Below are 22,492 nucleotides of genomic sequence, written 5' to 3'. Positions count from 1 at the left end.
AATACAAACCTAGGAGAGGCCCTCATATATAGGACACAACCCCTCTGATGGTTCTGGTCATGGTTGGGGTCAAACAGGGTTCAAACTGACCTTCAGACCCTCAAAAACCACCCCTAGAATATTGCTGTGATGTTTAAACTTTATTTGTCGATGTAGAACTTGAAATAGAATTGACTTTTGATTTTTTAAAGAATGATCTCAGACTAAAATGTAGTTTAACCTGTCTAGGATGAGGGTCCCGCTAGCGGCACACCCCCCCCACATTCCACTGAAAAGGCAGAGCGCGAAATTCAAAAAGATTTTTTTTTTTAAATATTTAACTTTCACACATTAAAGTCCAATACAGCTAATGAAAGACACAGATCTTGTGAATCCAGCCAACATGTCCTATTTTTAAAATGTTTTACAGGGAAGACACAATATGTAAAGATGTAAATCTATTACCTAAAAACACATTAGCATAATCCACCATCTTTTATTTGTCCACCAACACCAGTAGCTATCACCAATTCGGCTAAACTAAGATATTTATAGCCCCTAACCAAGAAAAAAACTCATCAGATGACAGTCTGATAACATATTTATGGTATGGGATAGGTTTTGTTAGAAAAATGTGCATATTTCAGGTAGCTGGCATAGTTTACAATTGCACCCACCGTCACAAATTGACTAGAATAATTACAATGAGCAACGTGTTTACCTAACTACTAATCATCAAACATTTCGTAAAAATACACAGCATACACTAATCGAAAGACACAGATCCTGTGAATACAGACAATATTTCAGATTTTCTAAGTGTCTTACAGCGAAAACACAATAAATCGTTATATTAGCATAGCACATGTGCAAACATTACCCCAGCATTGATTCTAGCCAAAGAGAGCGATAACGTAAACATCGCCAAAATATATTATTTTTTTCACTAACCTTCTCAGAATTCTTCAGATGACACCCCTGTAACATCACATTACAACATACATATACAGTTTGTTCGAAAATGTGCATATTTAGCCACCAAAATCATGGTTAGACAATGAGAAATGTAGCCCAGCTGGTGAGAAAATGTCCGTGCGCCAGATTAGACAGTGATCTACTCGTATACATAAATACTCATAAACGTGACTAAAAAATATAGGGTGGACAGCGATTGATAGACAATTTAATTCTTAATACAATCGCGGAATTACATTTTTTAAATTATCCTTACTTTTCAATACAGTTTGCGCCAAGCGAAGCTACGTCAAAAAACATGGCGTCCTAAGCCACTAACATTTTTCGACAGAAACACGATTTATCATAATAAAAATGTCCTACTTTGAGCTGTTCTTCCATCAGTATCTTGGGCAAAAGATCCTTTCTTGGGTCTAATCGTCTTTTGGTGGAAAGCTGTCCTCTTGCCATGTGGAAATGCCAACTGCGTTCGGGATGAACTGGAAGCGTGCCCAGAGATTCACAGCGTCTCAGAAATAAATGTCCCAAAATCGCACTAAACGGATATAAATTGCTATAAAACGCTTTAAATTAACTACCTTATGATGTTTTTAACTCCTATAATGAGTCTTAACATGACCGGAGAAAGATTACTCCCAACACTAATGCTTGGAACAGGTGCGGGTCGGTGTCCTCCACGCGCATGACGCAGCTGCAAAAGAGTTACTAGCTACAGGGTTTTTTAATTTATAGTGCCTGTGATTGCGCAATCGACCCCATTCAAATCGTCATCACGTAAAGGCATCCAGGGGAAGACGTAAGCAGTGTCCGTATACTCATAGGAATAACATTGGCTTTAAAACTGACTCCAGAACAGTGGCCAAAATTTCTGAAATCTGACTCCATGTCAGGGAAATTGCTGTAGAATGGGTTCTGTTCCACTTAGAGACAAAATTTCAACTCCTATAGAAACTATAGACTGTTTCCTATCCAATAATAATAATAATATGCATATTGTACGATCAAGAATTTTGTAGGAAGCCGTTTCAAAAATTACACGATTACCATAAATAGTGACAACAGCGCCCCCAGCTTTAACAGGTTAAAAACTACGCCTTTTATGATTCACAGGGCTCTTGGTCTCTAACCCCTCACCTGCTGCTTTTAGTTGCTCCTCCCCAAGTCTTTGTTCCCCTGCCCCGACCACTTCCCACCCTTCCCCCGTTTTCTGCAACATGGCCTGGCCAAAGATACGTATAACTAACTCCCCAATTAGTAGAGGGAGAGAGAGAGAGTCTGAGTCTGACTTTGATGTCTGTTTAAATGTTGTGACATTCAATTTTGTTATGTTTAATACAGCTGGACTCAAATTTAAACCCTGTCTCTCTCTCCAATTCATTTGTATATTTTGAATAAAGTTTGCCTCCGACTGCAACCTTGTCTCGTTCCCCAATTAATTTGTTATATATTGAATAAAGTTTGCCTCAGACTGCAACCTTGTCTCTTGTCTTGAGAAGACATACCACTGCTCTTCTTGTGGAAAGACATGGACCTGAAATCACATGAGAGAAAAGAGAGGCTGTGTTCTGACTTATGGTTTTAACTGAAAATGTGTGTTTTTATCATGAAATATAATTGTATATATAAAATCATACTCACAATTAGGCTTGCATTTGTTTTTCTTTTTTCATCTTGAGGCTTGGTCATGTGATAGAGGCAGTATATAGTAGTACTGTATTAATCCTCAAGGGTACAGTCATGTGATAGAGGCAGTGTATAGTAGTACTGTATTAATCCTCAAGGGTACAGTCATGTGATAGAGGCAGTGTATAGTAGTACTGTATTAATCCTCAAGGGTACAGTCATGTGATAGCGGCAGTATATAGTAGTACTGTATTAATCCTCAAGGGTACAGTCATGTGATAGAGGCAGTGTATAGTAGTACTGTATTAATCCTCAAGGGTACAGTCATGTGATAGAGGCAGTGTATAGTAGTACTGTATTAATCCTCAAGGGTACAGTCATGTGATAGAGGCAGTGTATAGTAGTACTGTATTTACCAGACTGAGCCTGGTCCCTTAGCTCAGTGGTTCTCTCCCTTTTTTGTTTAATGTACCCGTTGCCCCACTGAGCTAAGGGACCAGGCTCGGTCTGTCATGCGATCAGTTCTGTTGTTGGTCCGGGCTCTTTGTTGTCCAAAGGGTGTTGGTGGAGCTGGGTGATGAAGGGTGTTGGTGGAGCTAGGTGACGAAGAGTGTTGGTGGAGTTGGGTGATGAAGGGTGTTGGTGGAGCTGGGTGATGAAGGGTGTTGGTGGAGCTGGGTGATGAAGGGTGTTGGTGGAGCTGGGTGATGAAGGGTGTTGGTGGAGCTGGGTGATGAAGAGTGTTGGTGGAGCTGGGTGATGAAGGGTGTTGGTGGAGCTAGGTGATGAAGAGTGTTGGTGGAGTTGGGTGATGAAGGGTGTTGGTGGAGCTGGGTGATCATTGGTGTTGGTGGAGCTGGGTGATGAAGAGTGTTGGTGGAGTTGGGTGATGAAGGGTGTTGGTGGAGCTGGGTGATGAAGGGTGTTGGTGGAGCTGGGTGATGAAGGGTGTTGATGGAGCTGGGTGATGAAGAGTGTTGGTGGAGTTGGGTGATGAAGGGTGTTGGTGGAGCTGGGTGATGAAGAGTGTTGGTGGATCTGGAATATGAAGGGTGTTGGTGGAGCTGGGTGATCAAGGGTGTTGGTGGAGCTGGGTGATGAAGAGTGTTGGTGGATCTGAAATATGAAGAGTGTTGGTGGATCTGGAATATGAAGGGTGTTGGTGGAGCTGGGTGATGAAAAGTTGGTGGAGTTGGGTGATGAATGGTGTTGGTGGAGCTGGCTGATCAAGAGTATTGGTGGAGCTGGGTGATCAAGGGTGTTGGTGGAGCTGGGTGATGAAGGGTGTTGGTGGAGCTGGGTGATCAAGGGTGTTGGTGGAGCTGGGTGATCAAGGGTGTTGGTGGAGCTGGGTGATGAAGGGTGTTGGTGGAGCTGGGTGATGAAGAGTGTTGGTGGAGCTGGGTGATCAAGGGTGTTGGTGGAGCTGGGTGATGAAGAGTGTTGGTGGATCTGAAATATGAAGAGTGTTGGTGGATCTGGAATATGAAGGGTGTTGGTGGAGCTGGGTGATGAAAAGTTGGTGGAGTTGGGTGATGAATGGTGTTGGTGGAGCTGGCTGATCAAGAGTATTGGTGGAGCTGGGTGATCAAGGGTGTTGGTGGAGCTGGGTGATGAAGAGTGTTGGTGGAGCTGGGTGATCAACGGTGTTGGTGGAGCTGGGTGATCAATGGTTTTGGTGGAGTTGGGTGATCATGGGTGTTGGTAGAGCTGGGTGATCAATGGTTTTGGTGGAGCTGGGTGATCAATGGTTTTGGTGGAGTTGGGTGATGAAGGGTATTGGTAGAGCTGGGTGATCAATGGTTTTGGTGCAGCTGGGTGATGAAGGGTGTTGGTGGAGCTGGGTGATCAAGGGTGTTGGTAGAGCTGGGTGATCAATGGTTTTGGTGGAGTTGGGTGATGAAGGGTGTTGGTAGAGCTGGGTGATCAATGGTTTTGGTGCAGCTGGGTGATGAAGGGTGTTGGTAGAGCTGGGTGATCAATGGTTTTGGTGGAGCTGGGTGATCAATGGTTTTGGTGGAGTTGGGTGATGAAGGGTGTTGGTAGAGCTGGGTGATCAATGGTTTCTGTGGAGCTGGGTGATGAAGGGTGTTGGTGGAGCTGGGTGATGAAGGGTGTTGGTGGAGCTGGGTGGTGAAGGGTGTTGGTGAAGCTGGGTGGTGAAGGGTGTTGGTGGAGCTGGGTGATGAAGGGTGTTGGTGGAGCTGGGTGGTGAAGGGTGTTGGTGAAGCTGGGTGGTGAAGGGTGTTGGTGGAGCTGGGTGATGAAGGGTGTTGGTGGAGCTGGGTGATGAAGGGTGTTGGTGGAGCTGGGTGATGAAGGGTGTTGGGGATGCTGGGTGATGAAGGGTGTTGGGGATGCTGGGTGATTAAGGGTGTTGGGGATGCTGGGTGTCTGAGAAAGAAGAAAGAGAATATCTGATATTAAACATTGTTTTTTTTGTCTTTGTCATTTCTGACTTAATCAGATGATAATGTAAACACCCTTGGGTGTTCCCCTGCGGCTCTGCAACATGTGTTAGATATGAAACACCAATTGCAGATTGTTACAATAGGTTCATGATATTGTAATATTCTTTAGGGAAATAGTCCTTTGTCTGCCGTTCCAACCTTTGCACCCCCCCCCCCCCCCCCCACTCAGAGTTCCTGGGAGAAATTACAGGACATCCTGAGAGCATTTACAATGACCATCAAGATGGTGTTACTCACCAGATCAGACTGTCTGGACCCGGGTGATCAGTAGGATGGTGTTACTCACCAGATCAGACTGTCTGGACCCGGGTGATCAATAGGATGGTGTTACTCACCAGGTCAGACTGTCTGGACCCGGGTGATCAATAGGATGGTGTTACTCACCAGGTCAGACTGTCTGGACCCGGGTGATCAATAGGATGGTGTTACTCACCAGATCAGACTGGCTGGACCCGGGTGATCAATAGGATGGTGTTACTCACCAGATCAGACCGTCTGGACCCGGGTGATCAATAGGATGGTGTTACTCACCAGATCAGACCGTCTGGACCCGGGTGATCAATAGGATGGTGTTACTCACCAGATCAGACCGTCTGGACCCAGGTGATCAATAGGATGGTGTTACTCACCAGATCAGATCGTCTGGACCCGGGTGATCATTAGGATGTGAGTTGGCTACTCCAGTCAATGGGAGATTCATCATGTCACCAGAGACTCGGTAGAGATAACATAATGGATTTGGTTCATTACTTCTGGTCGGAAGTGTTTCTCATTACAATGTTCAGATAAATGACTCTCGCAGTATTGAATGAGGACAGCTAAATGACTCGTGCAGTATTGAATGAGGAAAGCTAAATGACTCTCACAGTATTGAATAAAGACAGCTAAATGACTCTCTCAGTATTGAATGAGGAAAGCTAAATGACTCTTGCAGTATTGAATGAGGAAAGCTAAATGACTCTTGCAGTATTGAATGAGGAAAGCTAAATGACTCTCACAGTATTGAATGAGGAAAGCTAAATGATTCTTGCAGTATTGAATGAGGAAAGCTAAATGACTCTCACAGTATTGAATGAGGAAAGCTAAATGACTCTCACAGTATTGAATAAAGACAGCTAAATGACTCGTGCAGTATTGAATAAGGAAAGCTAAATGATTCTTGCAGTATTGAAGGAGGACAGCTAAATGATTCAAAAAAGTATTGAATGAGGGCAGATAAATGACTCTTGCAGTATTGAATGAGGACAGCTAAATATTACACTTGCAATAAGGTAAAGTCTGCAATATGACTGGCGGTATGGTCGTGTGTGATTTAACGTCAGGCCTAGGTATGAATGTATCAGTGAAGGCTTTTCAGAGGAGAAAGGGGAGGACGATCCTCAGTGAAATTCATTTAAAAAAAAAGTTTAACATTAAAGTTATCCTTTTTAGATAAAAATACACTAAATATATATTCACGTCACCAAATAATTGATTAAAGTACACTATTTTGCAATGAAGGTCTACAGTAGCCTCAACAGCACTCTGTAGGGTAGCACCAGGGTGTAGCCGCAGGACAGCTAGTTTACGTCCTCCTCTGGCTTCAATACAAAACCTAGGAGGCTCGTGGTTCTCAAGCCCTTCCATAGACTTGCACAGTAATTATGACAACTTCCGGAGGACATCCTCCAACCTATCAGAGCTCTTGCAGCATGAACTGACATGTTGTCCACCCAATCAAAGGATCAGAGAATGAATCTAGTACTGAAAGCATTAGCTACAGCTAGCTAGCACTGCAGTGCATCAAATGTGGTGAGTCGTTGACTCAAAGAGAGAGAGGACAATAGTTTAGCAGTTTTGAACAAATACATTTCTTTAAAAATGAAAGAGAAGCGAGAGAGAGAGCTAGCTATATTTTGTTGTATTTTTTTTTCATTTTCACTTAGCCTCTACAACTACGCCTAAAAAATGTATACAACTTATACCACCACCCAAAAGGGCACGTTGGAGACTGGTAGGACCAAGAGGCATGTGCTCTACACAGAACCCCATCTGTCACTGCTTCATGTGGCTGCTCACTTCAATAGTCCATATGCCACCGGGTGAGAGAAGTTTTCATTGTTTTAGGGCAGAATTATATGAGGTGTTATTATGTGTTGTTAGCCATGCGTCTTGGCTGATTTAGCTCGGGAATATGCCACCATCGTCAATCTGTCTCCTAATCTTGCTTAATGTGCAGGTCAGCCCCGGAGGGAAGAATTGTCTGTAAGTAAGAAAGAACATAGCATCTGATTGTTTGCCAGAATAAACTATGTAATGGAGATTTTTCCAATCTGCGTTAACCACTCCAGTCACCAGATGGCGACGTACGTCTTTCAGGTCAGCCCTGGAGTAAATTATTGGCTGTAAGAAGTAAGAGAAAACATAACATCTGTTTTTTTATTTCTTATTACCTCTCATGACATTGCTTGCAAGAATAAACATTGTAATTCATATTTTTCCAATCTGCGTTACCCACTCCAGTCAGCAGATGGCGATATGAGTCTTTCAGGTGATGCTTCCTGCGTGACGTATAATCTAGTGGACGGGACAGGCAGCTTCTTCAACAGCGACAAAAGGCTTCTGGTTTAACCGATGCGGTGGTTTGCTAGCGAACTTAAAACCTGAACTCTTTAGAACATTCTTGTGTATATTAATGTCAGTATTTGCTTGTTAAATTAAATGCGCCAATTTGTTAAATTGATCAAGTTAACTAGGCTAATCGCTAATGCTGCACTAGGCTAATCGCTAAGGCTAAATAGCTATAGGCTAATCGCTAATGCTAAATAGCTAGCTAGCTAACATCCCGACCATGAGCTCACTAAGATATATGGAGAAAGAAGCTCTAGGGCTGAACATAATCTTAAAAGAAGAAGAGGAAGACGCTTTAAGAGTAAAAAAGGAAGAAGAGGAGACTGTCACATTAGAAAAAGAGGTGGATTTTACAGTGAAAGAAGAGAAAGGACCTTTTGGAGAGGAAGAGGAGACTGGAGATCTGATTAACACTAGTTTCAGAATCAAAAAGGAGGAAGATGCCATAGCATTGAAAGAGGAAGAACCTTTTGGAGTAAAAGAGGAAGAGGAGGCTATCACAATAAAAGAGGAGGAAGACGTTTTGGGAGTGAAAAAGGAGGAGGCTGAAGATCTGATTGCCACCAGTGAGTACTGTCTTAAAAACAGTCACAAACTATGCAGTTGTTGAACTAATGTGTTTTTTAAAGGGGCATTGTACTGTAGTTCTACACTTGAATATGTTGTTCTGTACTGTAGGAATTGTTTAAGGGGCAATCTGCCATTGGTACACAGATTTTTGGGACTTTTAAATGTATACATTTATTGAATTCTCCATGTGGTCTACATTAAGCTGCACTTCATCCATTAACACACTTTTTAAATGCAATATTGATGCATAATTTCTACTTAAAATTTCAAAGGGATGCAAAAGGCATTCATTTTGTGGAACGACCCTTTTACAATTACATCATAAACAATATTTTATAAAATGATGATGAAAGTGGACATATTAATGCCTCTTGTAAGACTCTGTGATTGTAATAGAAGATCAGAAGTTTACAATCTGTTTGATGTTCTCATTCACACAGGAGAGAGACATGACTATCGTGGATCCTCTGGGGAGCCTCAACAACATCCTGCTGACGAGGAAGAGAAGAGTCTCTCCAGATCAGAACACCAGATGGTACAGCTTGGTTTGTTCTAGCATTCAGCTTGCTCTATCTGGGTCTGGGCTGAGTTTCTGTAAATAACTTCATGTCAACAGTGACATCAGCATCCATAATGATATGTGTCTGTGTCCCCTCTTTATGGTTACCAGGACAACGCTAGTCCTTTCACCCTCACGGAGTCCCCGTGTCGTGCCTCTCCCGGTAGCACCTTACTGCTGGTTATGAAGAGGTTGTCTGTGCTGCTGGTGGACTGCAGGAAAACAACGGGGTTGAGTGGAACTGTGAGAGGAAGAGAAGAGAAGAAAGGATCAGATTTGACACATCAAAGTAAGTGCTGTAGTTTAGTTTGAACAAATAAATAGATCTGCCCACTGGTATCTGTTACCAGGACAACCAGCAGAGTTCTGTTAGTTGACAGGAAGATAGACTGGTATCTGTTACCAGGACAACCAGCAGAGTTCTGTTAGTTGACAGGAAGATAGACTGGTATCTGTTACCAGGACAACCAGCAGAGTTCTGTTAGTTCTGGGATCGAACCCGGGTCTGGAGTGACACCTCAAGTGCCTTAGACCGCTGTGCCACTCGGGTAGCAGCTCCTTTGTTTGGCTGACGTTGAGGGACCGGTTGTGTACCTTGCGCCACGCTCGTTGTCCTCAGGGATTCTCGTCTTTATGCTCGAAGTGGGAGAACATGTATTTTAGCGGCAGGGTGGCGTTGGTGTCTGCGACATGACTAGTTTTTTTTTGTGTTTTTTTTAAATTCTGTGACCGTTAGAAACACATTATGCCTCGTGACTAAATAAGTCTTTATCATTTCTATGACTACTACCACATGGACAGACTGACTACTACCACATGGACAGACTGACTACTACCACATGGACAGACTGACTAGTACCACGTGGACAGACTGACTAGTACCACATGGACAGACTGACTAGTACCACATGGACAGACTGACTAGTACCACATGGACAGACTGACTAGTACCACATGGACAGACTGACTAGTATCACGTGGACAGACTGACTAGTACCACGTGGACAGACTGACTAGTACCACGTGGACAGACTGACTAGTACCACATGGACAGACTGACTAGTAGCACATGGACAGACTGACTACTACCACGTGGACAGACTGACTAGTACCACGTGGACAGACTGACTACTACCACATGGACAGACTGACTACTACCACATGGACAAACTGACTAGTACCACATGGACAGACTGACTAGTACCACATGGACAGACTGACTACTACCACATGGACAGACTGACTAGTACCACATGGACAGACTGACTACTACCACATGGACAGACTGACTAGTACCACATGGACAGACTGACTACTACCACATGGACAGACTGACTACTACCACATGGACAGACTGACTAGTACCACATGGACAGACTGACTAGTACCACATGGACAGACTGACTAGTACCACATGGACAGACTGACTACTACCACGTGGACAGACTGACTACTACCACGTGGACAGACTGACTACTACCACGTGGACAGACTGACTACTACCACGTGGACAGACTGACTAGTACCACGTGGACAGACTGACTAGTACCACATGGACAGACTGACTAGTACCACATGGACAGACTGACTAGTACCACGTGGACAGACTGACTAGTACCACGTGGACAGACTGACTACTACCACGTGGACAGACTGACTACTACCACGTGGACAGACTGACTAGTACCACGTGGACAGACTGACTAGTACCACGTGGACAGACTGACTACTACCACGTGGACAGACTGGCTACTACCACGTGGACAGACTGGCTACTACCACGTGGACAGACTGACTACTACCACGTGGACAGACTGACTAGTACCACGTGGACAGACTGACTACTACCACGTGGACAGACTGACTAGTACCACGTGGACAGACTGACTAGTACCACGTGGACAGACTGACTAGTACCACGTGGACAGACTGACTAGTACCACGTGGACAGACTGACTAGTACCACGTGGACAGACTGACTAGTACCACGTGGACAGACTGACTAGTACCACGTGGACAGACTGACTAGTACCACGTGGACAGACTGACTAGTACCACGTGGACAGACTGAGTAGTACCACGTGGACAGACTGAGTAGTACCACGTGGACAGACTGAGTAGTACCACGTGGACAGACTGAGTAGTACCACGTGGACAGACTGACTAGTACCACGTGGACAGACTGACTAGTACCACGTGGACAGACTGACTAGTACCACGTGGACAGACTGACTAGTACCACGTGGACAGACTGACTAGTACCACGTGGACAGACTGACTAGTACCACGTGGACAGACTGACTAGTACCACGTGGACAGACTGACTAGTACCACGTGGACAGACTGACTAGTACCACGTGGACAGACTGACTAGTACCACGTGGACAGACTGACTAGTACCACGTGGACAGACTGACTAGTACCACGTGGACAGACTGACTAGTACCACGTGGACAGACTGACTACTACCACGTGGACAGACTGACTACTACCACGTGGACAGACTGACTAATACCACGTGGACAGACTGACTAATACCACGTGGACAGACTGACTAGTACCACGTGGACAGACTGACTAGTACCACGTGGACAGACTGAGTACTACCACGTGGACAGACTGACTAGTACCACATGGACAGACTGACTAGTACCACATGGACAGACTGACTAGTACCACATGGACAGACTGACTAGTACCACATGGACAGACTGACTAGTACCACATGGACAGACTGACTAGTACCACATGGACAGACTGACTAGTACCACATGGACAGACTGACTAGTACCACATGGACAGACTGACTAGTACCACATGGACAGACTGACTAGTACCACATGGACAGACTGAGTACTACCACATGGACAGACTGAGTAGTACCACATGGACAGACTGACTAGTACCACATGGACAGACTGACTAGTACCACATGGACAGACTGACTAGTACCACGTGGACAGACTGACTAGTACCACGTGGACAGACTGACTAGTACCACGTGGACAGACTGACTAGTACCACGTGGACAGACTGACTAGTACCACGTGGACAGACTGATTAGTACCACGTGGACAGACTGACTAGTACCACATGGACAGACTTCATTAGTGTGTTTGTGGGGAGCATGCTGTTTATTTAGTCAGGCGATGCCCACATTATTCTGACATATTTTAGAATGTTAATTATGTGAATGTCAATGCATAATGCCATTGGGTAGGCTTATAAAAAAATATAATTTTTTAGGTTACTGGGGGGAGTTTTTATCTTCTATGCTGTTACAACAATTACACTTAAAATGTTTGAAATGAAGTGCTTGAAAAAGTCCCTTAAAGTCCTTGAATTTGACTTGCCGATGTCTGTCAGAACCCTGTATAGGCCACTTGCTCAGCCAGCAAATGAAAGATGAAAATCACCTGCTATTGAAATTATGCATCATTCACTTTCCTGTCAGATCGCCACCCCGGACAGTTTTTTTTTGCTTTTTTTTTTTCAGGCCAGTACATTTTTGTTGCCACTTGCAAATATATCTGAATGTTGAACACTGTGTGTGTGGTGTAGGGTCTATATGTCTACCACTCCGTGTAGCCGTTAGCGATGCTAATGTCTTCAGGTAGACTGAAAGACAATTTAAAGATAACAATAAAGTAGCCGTTCGACCTGCCAGAATCGTGATTATTTGCATCAATCCGGTGGCCATTTTGTTTGAAAAACTCCCATTGCAACTGCATTACAGACAGACTTGTGTCTGGTGGCACTTCAATTAAAGGGTAACTACACAAAAAAAAATCAAATTTCTCAGATTTTTCCTAGATCTCAAAAATGGCACTGTTGTGGTTGTCTCACCTAGCTACCTTAACTTCTCTGCTACAGATCCCTTTTATGGGATCACTTTCCTAAACAACCGCTAGAATTGCAGGGTGCCAAATGCATAAATATTACAAAAAATATTTATAATCATGCAATCACAAGTGAAATATACCAAAACACAGCTTAGCTTGTTGTTAATCCACCTATCATGTCAGATTTTGAAAATATATTTTACAGCGAAAGAAATCCAAGCTTTTGTGAGTGTAGCTTTCAATGCTACAACAGCTAGCCCCAAATTAGCATGGTCATGAAAGTCAGAAAAGCAATCAAATTAATCGCTTACCTTAGATAATCTTCGGATGTTTGCACTCACGAGACTCCCAGTTACACAATAAATGTCATTTTTGTTCGATAAATATGACTTTTATCACAAAAAAACACCATTTGGGTTGCGTGTTATGCTGAGAACTACAGCCTCGTTCTGGTCCTGAAAGGAAGATGAAAATTTCCAAACGTATCAGATTAAAAAATATTACTAAAAATATTTATAATCATGCAATCACAAGTGAAATATACCAAAACACAGCTTAGCTTGTTGTTAATCCACCTATCATGTCAGATTTTGAAAATATATTTTACAGCGAAAGAAATCCAAGCTTTTGTGAGTGTAGCTTTCAATGCTACAACAGCTAGCCCCAAATTAGCATGGTCATGAAAGTCAGAAAAGCAATCAAATTAATCGCTTACCTTAGATAATCTTCGGATGTTTGCACTCACGAGACTCCCAGTTACACAATAAATGTCATTTTTGTTCGATAAATATGACTTTTATCACAAAAAAACACCATTTGGGTTGCGTGTTATGCTGAGAACTACAGCCTCGTTCTGGTCCTGAAAGGAAGATGAAAATTTCCAAACGTATCAGATTAAAAAATATTACTAAAAATATTTATAATCATGCAATCACAAGTGAAATATACCAAAACACAGCTTAGCTTGTTGTTAATCCACCTATTGTGTCAGATTTTGAAAATATATTTTACAGCGAAAGAAATCCACGCTTTTGTGAGTGTAGCTTTCAATGCTACACCAGCTAGCCTTATAGTAGCTTGGTTAGCTTGGTCACGAAAGTCAGAAAAGCAATCAAATGAATCGCTTACCTTTGATAATATTCGGATTTTTCCACTCACGAGACTCCCAGTTACACAACCAAAGTGTATTTTGTTCGATAAACATTACTTTTATCACAAAAAAACGTGATTTGGGTTGCGCTTTATGTTGAGAAAACCAAAGCCGTGTTCCGTTCGACAAATTCCCAAAAATATCCGTTATGGTCGTAGAAACATATCCAATGTTTTTCATAATCAATCAATCAATCAATCAATTTTATTTTATATAGCCCTTCGTACATCAGATAATATCTCGAAGTGCTGTACAGAAACCCAGCCTAAAACCCCAAACAGCTAGAATGCAGGTGTAGAAGCACGGTGGCTAGGAAAAACTCCCTAGAAAGGCCAAAACCTAGGAAGAAACCTAGAGAGGAACCAGGCTATGAGGGGTGGCCAGTCCTCTTCTGGCTGTGCCGGGTGGAGATTATAACAGAACTATGCCAAGATGTTCAAAAATGTTCATAAGTGACAAGCATGGTCAAATAATAATCATGAATAATTTTCAGTTGGCTTTTCATAGCTGATCATTAAGAGTTGAAAAACAACAGGTCTGGGACAGGTGGGTGTTCCATAACCGCAGGCAGAACAGCTGAAACTGGAATAGCAGCAAGGCCAGGCGGACTGGGGACAGCAAGGAGTCACCACGGGCGGCAGTCCCGACGCATGGTCCTAGGGCCCAGGTCCTCCGAGAGAAAGAAAGAGAGAAGGAGAAAATTAGAGAGAGCCAAGATTTTCAAAATGTTCATAAATGACAAGCATGGTCAAATAATAATCAGGAATAAATCTCAGTTGGCTTTTCATAGCCGATCATTAAGAGTTGAAAACAGCAGGTCTGGGACAGGTAGGGATTCCATAACCGCAGGCAGAAGAGCTGAAACTGGAATAGCAGCAAGGCCAGGCGGACTGGGGGCAGCAAGGAGTCACCACGGCCGGTAGTCCCGACGTATGGTCCTAGGGCTCAGGTCCTCCGAGAGAAAGAAAGAGAGAAGGAGAAAATTAGAGAGAGCCAAGATTTTCAAAATGTTCATAAATGACAAGCATGGTCAAATAATAATCAGGAATAAATCTCAGTTGGCTTTTCATAGCCGATCATTAAGAGTTGAAAACAGCAGGTCTGGGACAGGTAGGGGTTCCATAACCGCAGGCAGAAGAGTTGAAACTGGAATAGCAGCAAGGCCAGGCGGACTGGGGGCAGCAAGGAGTCACCACGGCCGGTAGTCCCGACGTATGGTCCTAGGGCTCAGGTCCTCCGAGAGAAAGAGAGAAGGAGAAAATTAGAGAGAGCCAAGATTTTCAAAATGTTCTTAAATGACAAGCATGTTCAAATAATAATCAGGAATAAATCTCAGTTGGCTTTTCATAGCCGATCATTAAGAGTTGAAAACAGCAGGTCTGGGACAGGTAGGGGTTTCGTAACCGCAGGCAGAAACAGTTGAAACTGGAATAGCAGCAAGGCCGGGCGGACTGGGGACAGCAAGGTGTCAGCATGCCCGGTAGTCCTGACGTATGGTCCTAGGGCTCAGGTTCTCAGAGAGAAAGAGAGAACGAGAGAATTAGAGAGAGCATACTTAAATTCACACAGGACACTGGATAAGACAGGAGAAGTATTCCAGGTATAACCAACTGACCCTAGCCCCCCGACACATAAACTACTGCAGCATAAATACTGGAGGCTGAGACAGGAGCGGTCAGGAGACACTGTGGCCCCATCCGAAGAAACCCCCGGACAGGGCCAAACAGGAAGGATATAACCCCACCCACTCTGCCAAAGCACAGCCCCCACACCACTAGAGGGATATCCTCAACCACCAACTTACAATCCTGAGACAAGGCCGAGTATAGCCCACAAAGGTCTCCACCACAGCACAACCAAGGGGGGGCGCCAACCCAGACAGGAAGTTCACGTCAGTAACTCAACCCACTCAAGTGACGCACCCCTCCTAGGGACGGCATGAAAGAGCACCAGCAAGCCAGTGACTCAGCCTCTCACATGGGTAGGCAGACTGTTCCATAAAAATGGAGATCTATAGGAGAAAGCCCTGCCTCCAGCTGTTTGCTTAGAAATTTTAGGGACAATTAGGAGGCCTGCGTCTTGTGACCGTAGCGTACGTGTAGGTATGTACGGCAGGACCAACTCGGAAAGATAGGTAGGAGCAAGCCCATGTAACGCTTTAAAGGTTAACAGTAAAACCTTGAAATCAGCCCTTGCCTTAACGGGAAGCCAGTGTAGGGAAGCTAGCACTGGAGTAATATGATCAAATTTCTTGGTTCTAGTCAGGATTCTAGCAGCCGTATTTAGCACTAACTGAAGTTTATTTAGTGCTTTATCCGGGTAGCCGGAAAGTAGAGCATTGCAGTAGTCTAACCTAGAAGTAACAAATGCATGGATTAATTTTTCTGCATCATTTTTGGACAGAAAATTTCTGATTTTTGCAATGTTACGTAGATGGAAAAAAGCTGTCCTTGAAACAGTCTTGATATGTTCGTCAAAAGAGAGATCAGTGTCAAGAGTAACACCGAGGTCCTTCACAGTTTTATTTGAGACGACTTTACAACCATCAAGATGAATTGTCAGATTTAACAGAAGATCTCTTTGTTTCTTGGGACCTAGAACAAGCATCTCTGTTTTGTCCGAGTTTAAAAGTAGAAAGTTTTCAGCCATCCACTTCCTTATGTCTGAAACACAGGCTTCTAGCGAGGGCAATTTTGGGGCTTCACCATGTTTCATTGAAATGTACAGCTGTGTGTCATCCGCATAGCAGTGAAAGTTAACATTATGTTTTCGAATAACATCCCCAAGAGGTAAAATATATAGTGAAAACAATAGTGGTCCTAAAACGGAACCTTGAGGAACACCGAAATGTACAGTTGATTTGTCAGAGGACAGACCATTCACAGAGACAAACTGATATCTTTCCGACAGGTAAGATCTAAACCAGGCCAGAACTTGTCCGTGTAGACCAATTTGGGTTTCCAGTCTCTCCAAAAGAATGTGGTGATCGATGGTGTCAAAGGCAGCACTAAGGTCTAGTAGCACGAGGACAGATGCAGAGCCTCAGTCTGACGCCATTAAAAGGTCATTTACCACCTTCACAAGTGCAGTCTCAGTGCTATGATGGGGTCTAAAACCAGACTGAAGCATTTCGTATACATTGTTTGTCTTCAGAAAGGCAGTGAGTTGCTGCGCAACAGCTTTTTCTAAAATTTTTGAGAGGAATGGAAGATTTGATATAGGCCGATAGTTTTTTATATTTTCCGGGTCAAGGTTTGGCTTTTTCAAGAGAGGCTTTATCACTGCCACTTTTAGTGAGTTTGGTACACATCCGGTGGATAGAGAGCTGTTTATTATGTTCAACATAGGAGGGCCAAGCACAGGAAGCAGCTCCTTCAGCAGTTTAGTAGGAATAGGATCCAGTATGCAGCTTGAAGGTTTAGAGGCCATGATTATTTTCATCATTGTGTCAAGAGATATAGTACTAAAACACTTAAGTGTCTCTCCCGATCCCAGGCCCTCGCAGAGCTGTGCAGATCCAGGACAGCTAAGCCCTGGAGGAATACGCAGATTCAAAGAGGAGTCCGTAATTTGCTTTCTAATGGTCATGATCTTTTCCTCAAAGAAGTTCATGAATTTATTACTGCTGAAGTGAAAGCCATCCTCTCTTGGGGAATGCTGCTTTTTAGTTAGCTTTGCAACAGTATCAAAAAGAAATTTTGGATTGTTCTTATTTTCCTCGATTAAGTTGGAAAAGTAGGATGATCGAGCAGCAGTGAGGGCTCTTCGGTACTGCACGGTACTGTCTTTCCAAGCTAGTCGGAAGACTTCCAGTTTTGTGTGGCGCCATTTCCGTTCCAATTTCCTGGAAGCTTGCTTCAAAGCTCGGGTATTTTCTGTATACCAGGGAGCTAGTTTCTTATGACAAATGTTTTTCGTTTTTAGGGGTGCAACTGCATCTAGGGTATTGCGCAAGGTTAAATTGAGTTCCTCAGTTAAGTGGTTAACTGATTTTTGTCCTCTGACGTCCTTGGGTAGGCAGAAGGAGTCTGGAAGGGCATCAAGGAATTTTTGTGTTGTCTGAGAATTTATAGCACGACTTTTGATGCTCCTTGGTTGGGGTCTGAGCAGATTATTTGTTGCGATTGCAAACGTAATAAAATGGTGGTCCGATAGTCCAGGATTATGTGGAAAAACATTAAGATCTACAACATTTATTCCATGGGACAAAACTAGGTCCAGAGTATGACTGTGGCAGTGAGTAGGTCCAGAGACATGTTGGACAAAACCCACTGAGTCGATGATGGCTCCGAAAGACTTTTGGAGTGGGTCTGTGGACTTCTCCATGTGAATATTAAAATCACCAAAAATTAGAATATGATCTGCTATGACTACAAGGTCTGATAGGAATTCAGGAAACTCAGAGAGGAACGCTGTATATGGCCCAGGAGGCCTGTAAACAGTAGCTATAAAAAGTGATTGAGTAGGCTGCATAGATTTCATGACTAGAAGCTCAAAAGACGAAAACGCCATTTTTTTTTTTGTAAATTTAAATTTGCTATTGTAGATGTTAGCAACACCTCCGCCTTTGCGGGATGCACGGGGGATATGGTCACTAGTGTAACCAGGAGGTGAGGCCTCATTTAACACAGTAAATTCATCAGGCTTAAGCCATGTTTCAGTCAGGCCAATCACATCAAGATTATGATCAGTGATTAGTTCATTGACTATGACTGCCTTTGAAGTGAGGGATCTAACATTAAGTAACCCTATTTTGAGATGTGAGGTATCACGATCTCTTTCAATAATGGCAGGAATGGAGGAGGTCTTTATCCTAATAAGATTGCTAAGGCGAACACCGCCATGTTTAGTTTTGCCCAACCTAGGTCGAGGCACAGACACAGTCTCAATGGGTATGGCTGAGCTGACTACACTGACTGTGCTATTGGCAGACTCCACTAAGCTGGCAGGTTGGCTAACAGCCTGCTGCCTGGCCTGCACCCTATTTCATTGTGGGGCTAAAGGAGTTAGAGCCCTATCTATGTTGGTAGATAAGATGAGAGCACCCCTCCAGGTAGGATGGAGTCCGTCACTCCTTAGCAGGTCAGGCTTGGTCCTGTTTGTGGGTGAGTCCCAGAAAGAGGGCCAATTATCTACAAATTCTATCTTTTGGGAGGGGCAGAAAACAGTTTTCAACCAGCGATTGAGTGCTGAGACTCTGCTGTAGAGCTCGTCACTCCCCCTAACTGGGAGGGGGCCAGAGACAATTACTCGATGCCGACACATCTTTCTAGCTGATTTACACGCTGAAGCTATGTTGCACTTGGTGACCTCTGACTGTTTCATCCTAACATCGTTGGTGCCGACGTGGATAACAATATCTCTATACTCTCTACACTCGCCAGATTTAGCTTTAGCCAGCACCATCTTAAGATTAGCCTTAACGTCGGTAGCCCTGCCCCCTGGTAAACAGTGTATGATCGCTGGGTGATTCGTTTTAAGTCTAATACTGCGGGTAATGGAGTCGCCAATGACTAGGGTTTTCAATTTGTCAGAGCTAACGGTGGGAGCCTTCGGCGTCTCAGACCCCGTAACGGGAGGAGTAGAGACAAGAGAAGACTCAGACTCAGACTCCGACTCGCTACATAATGGGGAAAACCGGTTGAAAGTTTCTGTCGGCTGAATGAGCGACACCGGTTGAGCATTCCAATAGCATTTCCCTCCAGAAGCCATGAGAAAGTTGTCCGGCTGCGGGGACTGTGCGGGGGGATTTATACTAACGTTACTATCTGTACTTACTGGTGGCACAGACGCTGTTTCTTCCTTTCCTACACTGAAAATACCCTTGCCTAACGATTGCGTCTGAAGCTGGGCTTGCAGCACAGCTATTTTCGCCGTAAGGCGATCGTTCTCCTGTATATTATGAGTACAGCGACTGCAATTAGAAGACATCATGTTAATGCTACTACTTAGCTTCGGCTGTTGAAGGTGTTGACGAACCATGTCCAGATAAAGCGTCCGGAGTGAAAAGGTTGAATGAGGGAAAAAAGTTGCGATGGAAAAACTAAAAATATAAACGGTAATTAAAAACAGAAACAAAACAAAAAACGTAAAGTTGTCAGCTAGCAAAGTAAAATAAAGTTCGCAGCAAATCGCACAGCAACAAAACGCACAGCAACACGTCTGCAGAATCAATCCTCGGGTTGTTTTTAACAAACATAATCAAACATAATATTTCACCCGGACCATAACCTATTCATTAAGAGACAAAAGGAAAATGGGGTGCCCCTCTCTCGCACGCAGGAAATATTCAGAGGACACCTGACTACTTTTGAAAAAATTCGCTCATTTTTCAAAATAAAAGCCTGAAACTTTGTCTAAAGCCTGGTCACAGCCTGAGGAAGCCATTTGAAAAATTATATGGGTAATACCCCTTTAAATGGAGGTTAGACTGGCCAGGGAACACAGATTAAAAATTATATATATATATCACTTCCGGGTTACATTTTCTCAGGTTTTCGCATGCAGAATAAGTATTGTTATACTCACAGACAATATTTTGACAGTTTTGGAAACTTTGGAGTGTTTATCCTAATCTTTAAATTATATGCATATTCTACGATCTGGGCCAGAGAAAATTTCCGTTTACGTTGGGCACGTTATTTAAAAAAAAAAATAATAATAATCTGACCCCTAGCGCTAAGAGGTTAGATGGATGCACTAACTGAGGGAAACTGTGTTTACTATCACTGTTGTGGTTGTCTCACCTAGCTACCTTAAGATGGATGCACTAACAAGTTGCTCTGAATAGTGACCATACTATTCCCTTAAAACCACAGTGTAAAACACATGGGTCATGTAAACAATGGAGCACATGCATCACATGCTAAGAGCACTTCACTGTAAGTCTCTCTGGATAAGAGCGTCTGCTAAATGACTAAAATGTATGTGGAGATTTCATTCAGGTCTCCCTGTTTAACCACTCTGTTTGTCTTTGGCAGAAGACCGACCAGAATCAGAGGAACCGGAGACGTCTGAACCAGCGAGACGACACCACTGTTCCCAGTGTGGAAAGAGTTATACCCGTTTATGGAGCCTGAAAAACCACAAGAGAACACATGTAGAGAAGAAGTCTTACCACTGTTCCCAGTGTGGAAAGAGTTTTAACCATTTAGGGAATCTTAAAAACCATAAGAGAACACATGCAGAGAAAAAGTCTTACAACTGCTCTCAGTGTGCAAAGAGTTTTAACCATTTATGTAACCTAAAATCGCATGAGAGACGACACACAGGAGATAAGCCTTACCAATGCTCTCAGTGTGGTAAGAGATTTATTGAGTCAACAGAACTGAAAGTTCATAAGAGAATACACACAGGGGAAAAACCATTCCAATGCTCTCAGTGTGTAAAGACATTTTCCCGACCAGGGGACCTGAAATCACATGAGAGAATACACACAGGGGAAAAGCCTTACCACTGTTCCCATTGTGAAAAGAGTTTCAGCTGGTCAGGGACACTGAAAGAGCATGAGAGAATACACACAGGAGAAAAGCCATTCCAATGCTCGCAGTGTGGAAAGGGTTTTGGCCAGTTACGGTACCTGAAAACGCATGAGATGATTCACACAGGAGAGAAGCCTTTCCAGTGCTCTCAGTGTGGAAAGAGTTTTATCCTGTTAGTAAACCTGAAATCACATGAGAGAATACACACAGGGGAAAAGCCATACCATTGTTCCCATTGTGAAAAGAGTTTCAGCTGGTCAGGGACACTGAAAGAGCATGAGAGAATACACACAGGAGAAAAGCCATTCCAATGCTCTCAATGTGGAAAGGGTTTTACCCAGTCAGGGAGCCTGAAAATGCATGAGAGAATGCATACAGGAGAAAGGCCTTTCCATTGTTCCCAATGTGGAAAGAGTTTTACCCAATTAAGGAGCCTGAAAAGTCATATGGTGACACACAAAGGAGGGTAGCCTCACCTCTGCTCCCAGTGTGGAAAGAGTTTTACCCAATTAAGGGTCCTGAAAGAGCATAAAATAATACATACACTCTTCATGTCACTCATTTTCAGAGGATCTGAAATCACATGAGAGAAAAGAGAGGCTGTGTTCTGACTTATGGTTTTGACTGAGAATGTGTTTTTGTCATGAAATCTAATTGTATATATTAAATCATACTCACAAATAGGCCTAAATTAGTTTTTCTATTTTTCATCTTGGTCAGATGTGAACAAATGCATTTTCTATCTTATTTTGATTATAAACTTTGATTGGATACAAACTATTAGAAATGTTATAATTTGGATATTTCATAATGTAACTTAACATATAGATTAATATAATTTGTAATTTTTGATTCTAACCTTGATTCTTTGAACTTTAATCTTTAATTTTGTTTTTCATCGAGTAAATTTGTGTACCGGTACTATTCATCAAGATAAAGGAGTATGAAACTGTGATGACTTGTTCTGATAAAATGTTTACATTTTAGTCATTTAGCGGACACTCTTATCCAGGGCGACTTACAGGAGCAATTAGGGTTAAGTTCCAGCTCAAGGACACATCGACAGATTTATCAGCTAATCGGCTGGGCGATTCTAACCATCGACCTTTCAGTTACTGGCCCAACACTAAACTACCTGCCTCCCTAAAGTCTTTCCTTGATTCCTTGCGTCCTCCCCCCCTCCAAAACTCATTGGAGGAGATCTGAGATGATCTTCTCCTCCAATACGACCA

The 22,492-nt window shown here is 43.3% G+C and overlaps 1 protein-coding gene across 1 annotated transcript; it reads left to right on the top strand.

The window, feature by feature from the left end:
- Positions 1–7,645: 7,645 nt before the first annotated feature.
- LOC129842973 (zinc finger protein OZF-like) lies at positions 7,646–22,215 on the top strand. Its single transcript, XM_055911695.1, has 4 exons — positions 7,646–8,224; positions 8,669–8,763; positions 8,899–9,076; positions 20,760–22,215. The coding sequence occupies exons 1-4, from the start codon at positions 7,879–7,881 to the stop codon at positions 21,728–21,730; spliced, it is 1,590 nt and encodes a 529-aa protein (XP_055767670.1). The 5' UTR covers positions 7,646–7,878; the 3' UTR covers positions 21,731–22,215.
- Positions 22,216–22,492: the final 277 nt, after the last annotated feature.

Source organism: Salvelinus fontinalis, unplaced genomic scaffold (assembly GCF_029448725.1).
Source record: "Salvelinus fontinalis isolate EN_2023a unplaced genomic scaffold, ASM2944872v1 scaffold_0082, whole genome shotgun sequence".
Taxonomy (NCBI): Eukaryota; Metazoa; Chordata; class Actinopteri; order Salmoniformes; family Salmonidae; genus Salvelinus; species Salvelinus fontinalis.
Note: the sequence above shows the minus strand (reverse complement) of the source record. Positions and strands in the feature narration are given on the sequence as shown.